At 44.5% G+C, this 9,114-nt stretch overlaps 1 protein-coding gene across 7 annotated transcripts in view; it reads right to left on the bottom strand.

Moving 5' to 3' along the window:
• The window catches only part of LOC113212579 (fatty acyl-CoA reductase wat), a 24,763-nt gene that overhangs the window by 10,205 nt on the left and 5,444 nt on the right, over window positions 1-9,114 (bottom strand). For 3 of the 7 annotated variants that reach the window (XM_052269240.1, XM_052269242.1, XM_052269243.1), the window contains 7 exons: window positions 7,848-8,242; window positions 7,673-7,782; window positions 7,336-7,540; window positions 7,008-7,247; window positions 1,786-1,960; window positions 1,606-1,703; window positions 1,250-1,514 (listed from right to left, as the gene is read on the bottom strand). The exons of 1 other annotated variant lie outside the window; for it this stretch is intronic. In XM_052269240.1, coding sequence (XP_052125200.1) covers window positions 1,412-1,514; window positions 1,606-1,703; window positions 1,786-1,960; window positions 7,008-7,247; window positions 7,336-7,540; window positions 7,673-7,782; window positions 7,848-8,242 — 1,326 coding nt within the window. In that variant the 3' untranslated portion in view covers window positions 1,250-1,411. Of the gene's footprint in view, window positions 1-1,249; window positions 1,515-1,605; window positions 1,704-1,785; window positions 1,961-7,007; window positions 7,248-7,335; window positions 7,541-7,672; window positions 7,783-7,847; window positions 8,243-9,114 lie in introns of those variants that run through there. 3 more of the 7 variants (XM_052269239.1, XM_052269244.1, XM_026431341.2) reach the window with 2 other exon arrangements.

The raw sequence follows: 9,114 nt of genomic DNA, 5'->3' as shown, positions 1-9,114 counted from the left end.
GGCGGGCGGGAAACAGGGACGGGAGGCGGTATAGTACGCTCCCCGCTCTAGTCGTTAATCGTAAACCAAACACACGTATTGCATTAACTGACACTGCTAGCAGACTGCCTGCGACGAGCGTCAGCCTCTCTTACGCTCCTACCCGAGACAACAACGCAGCGCCAGCGCCAACACAAGCCCACAAGCACATCGGTGAGTGAGCAGGAGGGCTGTATCTATGCAAGCGCACTGTACCACCTGACGTCAGTGTTTCCCGCCTGCCGTTTGAATGTGTCCCCCAGCACTCAGACCCTTCCATTCGCATTTTTGCTATGACGCAGGAAAACGTTATGCTCTCGCTATTTGGGGCTCGATAGGCCTTCGGTCCGGCTACCTTTCCGCGCAGGCGGCGTTCCCATATCATCAACGGTACTCGGTCTAGAGCGAGGTACCTGGTTTTTGAGTACTTACGCCCTGGCTCCTGAGAGGGGTGGGGAGGGCGGGTCGGACCATGTCCGATAGGAAGTACATACCATAGGTAGTCACCACAGGAACGGGCGCGGTCGGCGGCGGCGCTGCAGCCGCACAGCGGGCCCGAGAACGTGTCGGTCGTGATACCCGCCAAAACACCCAAAACACTTTGAGCGCGAGTTGCGCCGGGTTCCCTTCATCGCACAGCCCCCGGGTTTTTTCCATGAGTATCAGCATGAAATAAACTTTCAGAAAAACCTCGCTCTGGCATAGGTAATTTTTTTTGAAACAGCCTAGTGGACGTGGACATTCGGCCCTTTGAAATGGAAAGAATGTGACGGTGTAGCACGGTGCCCACAGCCTACCCGAGTAGGGCAACGACTCCCGGAATCATGAGTACACCTGCCTGGGAATCGTCAGGAGAAAAATAAATCGAAATCAATAGAAATTGCTTGAAATGAGCGGGAAACTAGTGGAACTGGTACAAATTGGTCGAAGTAAGCGTTTTCTACCACTAGAAATCCAGTGGAATGAACATAAGCTGACGGGAATCACCGAGAATCAAGAATTCCGTGAATCGTGAGTACTCACCAAAAGGGAGTTATTGTTATTGTCCCCTCGATCCTACCCTTCTGCTTCGAAACAACAAAGGAAATAATAATTGAAAATTCTAACGCTAACGCGTTAACGGCCCCCTAGATTTTAACTTTAACTTTGGTAGTTAAATTCTAGAATAAAGTACTACAGTAATATAGATGTTAAAATTAATAAATGATGTGGTATCTATTATGAAATAAAATTATTAGATGGTTCATGAACATGTTCGGTTATGAATACAAATATTATATTCGAATGTTGGTAATAGATGTATTCCCTTCCGTGGCGCAGGGTCGTTTTAAGCAGTGCTGGTAGGCGCATCGTTTTTTTGGTAAAAGGCAATGTGCTAAGACTGCGTAGCAGTTTACATTAAGAGATAATATATTTTTCGAATTAAAAATCTTCCAACGGTGAAGTACATTACGAAACACCATAATATGTTCATAACTACTTCGAGAACATATAATCTGTGAAAAAATTGTGGCACAAGTCAGTTCTTATTCAAATTAATCCTATCTGCTTATAAATTCCTAGATGGAAATAACAAAAGAAACAAACCTCTGGAGCCTTTTCAAATTCTTTTCCGTTGTGCCAGTCTCTTTGAGCACGTATTGAAATGCCCCTTGTATTGTCTCTCGCATACAAGTTTCTCTGTCCTGTGAGAAAATATTTCCAAGATCAATAGTGATCAACCTGAACAGCTAGGTAAATACTTCTCTTGTGTGTGAAAGTACATACGTAATGTAGTCCAGAAGAAGGATCGGTTATATCTAAGCCGAACGACGATTTGTCCTGGTGTCTTAGTGCGTTGTGTACTTTGTTGGCTTTCTGAGTTTCAATGGGAAACTCGTTCATCATAAAGTATGCCAAAGCTTGATTTGTGTAGAAAATTTTTCTGTACATGCCGGTCAACCTGAAATTAGGAATAAGTTCTTAAATAAGTGCCGATGTTAACCCACGGGTTTCAACTGCAGTTAGGACTCGGGTGGAAGGATCTTCAGTTAGACTAAAGTCAAGTAACACGAGGGAAAATGCCATTAAACTATATAAATCTATAGTTTAGCTTAACTACAAAAAAAGTGCTGATTTTTCGGGCCCTGCAGTTAAAACTACAGTTTTCTACATTTAAACTGCACTTTTTCTTTAGTATATATGCCATAGCTGGAACACTATAGTTTTAACTCCAGTTTAACTGAGGATCCTTCCACCCGGGGAATCGTGGTATTAAAAAAATAGCAGACGAAAGGACAGAAAACCAGCCTGCGAGGTTGCGGTACTATCAGCTAGAAAAATCGCCACGCCTTGCCAATTTATAACATTTTTTTAATAGTTGTATTTCTTGACCAATCCCACCAATCCCTTATTCTTTGATAATCCTGTGGGGACACTAGTGAAAGGTAGGCAGGTCACCGAGACCTTACAAGACACTAAAGCTCAAAAGATAACATTTCTAAGAAACATTTTCTTCATATGAAATGAAATAAGATTGTAAGACCTATCTTCTTAATCTACGTAAATTCCGCTTCTAACGACATACATGCATGTGACGAAAACTGGCACAAATTGATTGAATTGTGTGCTTTTTTTCACTTGCATCTGCACGGAAAAAAATGAATTGGTCGTCATAACTAAATATTAGTTAATTTCGTGACAATCGATCAAAAAATTGTTGATGTAACTCATGATTTGTTGTCAGGACCAAGATTAAGTTGCCAGAGCCAAGAGTTGGTCGCTAAAACCAAGCACGTTTGCTGCAGGAGCCAATTCGTGGTTTGTTTTTAGAACGAATGCGTTAGCTCAAGCACCGAACAGCTTGTTCTGACAACTTAATCTTGGTTCTGAAAACAAATTATTAGTTACCTCAACAATTTTTTGATCGATCGTCCCGAAATTAACTAATATTTAGTTCTGACGACCAATTCATTTTTTTCCGTGTGCTGACCGCTTACCATAACCCTATCACAGCGGTTCTCTACTTTGGGACCCCATTTGGGGTCGCGGTGAGGTGCCTGGGGTCGCCTAGGATCGCGGCTTGGCAGAAGCGACATTTTCTGACTTGACATACATCAAAAACAAACACAGAAATAGACTCGACGTACAGTATGACCTGCGTGTCGCCGCGCACACAAGTCATTGAAAATAAACAAACACTCCCCCCAAAACATGACTTTCATTTCAAATAAAATATCTGTTTTTTTTCGGGGGGGGGGGGGTCTTGTTGTGGGTTCGCGTGGGGTCGCGCCCGTGAGTCGCGCGGGGACACGGAAATCCTTCTGTGCATGGGGTCGCGAAAATTTTGGTCAGCCAATTTGGTGTCGCGAGCGCCGGAAAAGGTTGAGAACCGGTGCCCCATCACAAGTGGGCTCGTTCGACAAGGAATTTTACGAGAGGAACATTGTGAAAGATATATTATGATTTCAATTTCACGATACGAAGCAACTATGAAATCACAACACTTCTTTGTATTTAAAAATAATGTATTCTACTATCTTACTTGGAAATAGTTGTAAACCAATCGTAATAATTTCTGAAGTTATCAATTTTTGACAAAGGAGGGGAGTTGTGATTTCACAAAGAGTCCTGGCAACTTTTTTCACAACGAATTCTTCGTTCAGTGTGACTTTTTAAACTAACCCGTTTCTACCAAGTGAAATAGGCTTGAACTTCGGCGCGGTGAACTCTAGTGTACTTCGGTGAACTCTAGTGAACTTCGGGAACTTCGGTGAACTTAGCTAAACTGCTACATATTTTCTCGAACTTCGAACTGATCAAGCTATGAAAGCAAAATTCTCGCTCCGTAACCTTTGTAATTCGATCCGTTAATATCTGCTTTGAGTAAGCTGGCGACTCGGTTGTAGTAAGCACTCAAAATCACCAATTTCAGGCTTAAATATGTACTAATTTATTTTCAACTTCAGTGAACTTTAACGATTTATTTTGAACTTCAGGTGAACTTCGACATTTATTTTGAACTTTGGGCAACTTTATAGCATTTTATTTTGAACTTCGGTGAACTCCGTGAACTTCGATAAATTTTGTTGAACTTCGATGAATTTCAGTGAACTTCGATCGAATTTTACAAAGCGAACTTTAGTGAACTTCGACTTCGGGTGTACGATTTTTGGAGCCTATTTCACCTTGGTTTCTACCAAACACCGTGGCGTAGGGGGGGAGGAGCGTGATCGTTCAACACCACCTGTTGAATTTCGAACCGCGACTTGGTAACAGCCCAACAATAAACACCTTGCTCTGAGTAGTCTGTTCCGAGCACGCGTGCCGCCCTCGTGAAAAATACTGTAAAATTTAAAGCTACGAGGGGTGCCTAACTCCATAAAAATGTGTACACCGGATTACCAAATTGTAAAGATTACCAATGATTACCAAGGATTACCAAAGATTACCTATGTACACTAGGTATGGTCCACCTGCTTTCCGAATCGAAACGGCCATTTTTTGTCCTGAGAAAGATGCATTTTCGTGCAACTCTTTGGTAGTTCTTTAGTCTTTATCATGCAATTTACAAATATGTATGCCATGACTGGCCACATCATGCTTTTGTCTATGGGAGGGATGCAAAGTTACCATATTAAACATGCGCGTTGGCATTTAGGCAAGATGTGCACAAAATTTCATGTCTAAATCAACAAATTTGTCCTTTTAAAGGACCCTCACGAGTTTGAGGATTACCAGTGATTACCAATGATTACCAGTGATTACCAGTGATTACCAAGTCTGTGTACACCTGATTACCACAGTTGGGCGCCCCTCGTAAAAGTATGAGTCTATAATGTTCAAACACACTACGCGCCGCCCACGTGAATAATTGTGTGCAGTTATAAAGCAAGAGGCCCCTCATGAACAAAGACATCACGCTAAAAGACATATCAACAATTTAAAGAATGCTTTACGTGCCTTTAAAGTTCCTATAACACCTAAAGCGATTAAATCTCCCCAACCTTGGGTTCGTTTCACAGTTAACAAAAATTGTGAACGTTTTTAAAACAGCGAATGCGATAATGTGTTCTGTTCCAAAATTTGATTGGTGTGCTCATATTGATAGTGTCTAAACAAACCCGCTAAATTAACACACTAAATCTGAAAAGGCTTTTATTGTCCATAGAAGAGTGCCTTTTTGTACACACCTCAACCGGATGTAAATTTGAATCTGATCAGGGATAATGTGCATTCCACTGATAAACAAAAAAAAAATAAAAAAGTCTATTAATAGGATGCTAACTTGTCCATTGCCAGATTCAAATTTGCATCCGGTTCAGATAAGCACAAAAACGTACCACTCTATGGGATTTAAAAGTCCTTCCAGATTTAGTGTGTATGCTCTGTAACACCCCTAAAGCGCGTTTCGCACTCCTGGAACAGGCTATCGCACCTCTGTTTTTTTCAGGGTGTGGTTATGCCATGCAGCATTTTCCGTATGCGTTTTTCCGGTTTCTCTACAACAGTGGACCTTTCAGATCTGAATATTTCAAGTATCTACTCAACCCGCATGGAAATAACTACCCTAAAATAAGACTGGGCAAGGTGTTCAAAAAGTATACTTAAAGTATACTTATATTAAACAAAAAGTGTGTCTAAAGTGCCAGCCATGTGTAGCGTTCCAATCTGCTAGAATTTAAGTATACTTTATGTATACTTTTTTGAAAGTACACATAAAAGTGTTATTTCCTTATACTTATTTCCATGCTTAAGCTCGTCATCTTCTAGAGGAACATACAGACCCACGCAGCACGCGGGTCGTGTGCATATTAGGCGAGGGAGATAGCATTTCTGTGGAAAAGTGTCTACATATGAATGCGTTAATAGTAAATACTTGCCTACATGATTATGTTGGCAACAAATAGTGTGTACATGATCAAGTATGCAGCAAATACTGCATACTTGGCCATGTACACACGTAGAACTCTATGCTAAAAGCTATGTGCCGAAGTGTGTACTTGGCCATGTGTATGCAGTATGCAGTATTTGCTGCATACATGGTCTTGTACACACTATTTGCCGCATACTTAATCATGTACGCACTATTTGCTGCATACATGTAGGTATTCAGCAAATAACGCATATATGTACACACTTAGGTTTCCAGAGTTGAGTTCGTAGCGTACGGGTTCCTGGTATTTGAATTGCAATTTCGATTATTTCACAGTTATTTCGGATTATTTCAGGGTATTTCACAATATTTCACAGGATTTCAGGATTATTTCGCGACTATTTTAGCACCTATTTTGAGTCTATTTCGAACTATTTCGCAAGTGATTTCCCCCTCGATACTAGTCCCGCAGGCTCAGATTCGGCCACCGTGCTGCCGGGCAATCGCCCGGTAGGCCCTCGGCCTAGCGAGGCCCTCTTAGCCTCGCATAGCGAGGCCTCTGGCTCTGGTACATGGCTGCTACAATTCTGGAAAACCTTGAAAACCCAGGGAAATGAAAAACCGGTCAGAGAAATCAGGGAAAGCTCGGGAAAAACGAAAAAAGTCAGGGAAATTTGTTCCGATCGGTCCCCACAACGCTTTCTATTCGCTGTGTAGGTCAAAATCACATTTTGACGTCCCAGCAGGGTGTTTCCACCCCAAAATTTTCGCGCTCCCCACGCTCGCGGTCCTGTTTTCCAGTCAGGCTACGAGCGCCGGCAAGCACGCGTAAATGCTTGGATGCGTTTTCCAGTCCGTCCCTGGTCCCGATAAGCCCGCTCCCGCTACAGCTTTCTTGAAGCAGAAGGGCGGGATCAGAAAAGGACGGCTAAGAATACAGACCCTGTACCGGGTGGTACAAAACAGACACAAAACTTTCATCTACAACAGCATAACAGCATTAGTTAGATATTTAACCTACTGAACGTCGTCTCGTACACCTGACAATATCTAACACCACAGTCAGAGCCTCGGAGTGTGTCGTTACTTTTACTCCTGTATTTTGTTGTTATACATAGCATATGCAATGCATTACCTAGGCTTTTGGCCACTGAGCCGCAGTATGCAATCTATGGCCAGGCCGTAGGATACCTGGCTAAGCATTGTCCCCAGCCAATAATAGACGTAGCATCTGCCTATATGATATCGGGGATATCTTATGGCATTAGGGGCGTATTTTAAGACGGATGGCAAGGTATCACGTTGCAGACCATAGGTCGATCTGTCGTAGCCGGAACCTTCTAAGTGGACCACATCCACCTCTTCGGCATTTGTTCTGTTGAGGCAAAATTTAAGTACAATAAATACATCACACACAAGTTACACTGCAAGACACTTATACGATGTCTCGTTTTGTCTCTCACTCTAGGGCCGGCGCGCGAGTCGCCTTGGCGACAGCCAGAATGATCATGGCCCGAATTGCCCAGTCCACAGGGGTGTAAGACAACGCCACTTTTGGGTCCCCCCACGAGAACCTCAACACGCCTTTACATGCTCCGATCCAGATACCGAACGGACCGTTCATATTGTCCAGCCAGCCTGGAATAGGCTCCTGCAAACTGCTGATCACTAAAAAAAAAGAAGAAAATCAGGCAATTCCAAAAAATATTTTTCGCTCTGTGGTTTGCGCGACTCTTCTGAATGTCTGCGACGCGCGTTGGGTTGTCTACCATTCCGGCGCCTCGGGACGAAGCCACTCACCTACTGCAGGTCGGTAAATCATGACAGGAATGTCGTTCCGGGCGTCGTTGATGACGTTCTCAGCCAAGGCTTTGGTGAGGGTGTAGGTGTTGGGTTGGTAATCGAGGACCCTGCAACAATCGGTCAGAACAGTGCGCCAACGCATAGGGGGGGGGGGGGGGCTATGGTCACTTACTTATGCGTCACTGCATCCAGGACGCCCTTGTCCTCCGTCTCGGCAATGCGAATCATGGTGCGCCAGTCCAGGTGGGCCCGGTAGGCGCGCTCCTTGAGGACAGGCTCCTTGGTGAAGCAGTAGGTCGTGGACACGTACTGCAGCACCTGAAGGCGAGGCATCCTCTTGCAGAGCTCGACCACCTCGCGGGTGCCGCGCGTGTTGAGCAGAATGGCGGACTGCAGCGGGTCGTCAAAGCGCACCGTGGCCGCGGCGTGGAACACGTACGATACGTTGTCCACGAGCAGGGCCTCGTCGTCGGCGCTCAGCCCCAGGCGCAGCTGGCTGCAGTCCCCCGCCACCGCGCGCAGCTTGGCCGTGGCCGAGGGCCGCTCGCTCAGCAAAGGGCCGAACAGCTGTATGAGCACAAGACGGAGAATGAAAACATAAGCTGTCCAGGGATGGGCCTTGTTTCTATGAAAGATTGTCTCCAAATTCTCATGGCCGTGGTAGTGCAATGAAGCCTGTATTCGTTTCCCTAGGTGGGCGTTGTTTTGGAGTCTTTCAAGTAAGCTTCAGGCGTATATGTAGGTCATAACAACAAGCGCCACGAACGCCTCTGGAGGCCAAGACTACGAGAAGAGCACTGAGGTGATTTTGCCAGGCCGGCAATGTGCTTCAATGTATTATGTTTTGCAACATGGGGAGAGTAAATTTAGTGACTTTTGGCTCAGTTTAGGATGGGTTAACTTACTATCAGTCCGCCGAGAGATCGCATGAGGGACGGAGAAGGGGATGAAGTCAGCCCAATGAGTGCTAGAATTTTGGGGTTGTGACTCTCTTCTTATTCTTTTCAACTTATCTTGAATGCGGTTCTTGGTTTCTCGAGTTAGATTGGTGCTTACCGGCCCTGGCCCTGACCGGCAGATCGGATCGGCCCGCTCGGGCCCTCATGCCGAGTTTACGATGGAGCTTTTTCGGAACAGAACGAAATTTGTGCGGAACGGAACGAATCCCGTTTGCTTGTTCCTTACGGACGTGTTTATGATACCGTTTTGACCAGGGCTGGAAAATCGGAATTGAATTAATCGAAAAGGAGCGACACTGCATAGTTCCGTTCCATCGGAACTATTCCAAGGAACAAAACGATAAGGAACGAAACTAAACCAAGAACAAAACCTCAGCGAACAAAACTGAGAAAAACTCGGAGGAGTAAAACTGCGTTTCGATTCGATCATTTTTGTTCGTAAGAGTAAAACATAGTTCCTTTCTTTTGGTGACGTCATTG

The sequence above is a fragment of the Frankliniella occidentalis genome, unplaced genomic scaffold, assembly GCF_000697945.3.
Source record: "Frankliniella occidentalis isolate FOCC.00 unplaced genomic scaffold, Focc_3.1 Scaffold87, whole genome shotgun sequence".
NCBI lineage: Eukaryota > Metazoa > Arthropoda > Insecta > Thysanoptera > Thripidae > Frankliniella > Frankliniella occidentalis.
Note: the sequence above shows the minus strand (reverse complement) of the source record. Positions and strands in the feature narration are given on the sequence as shown.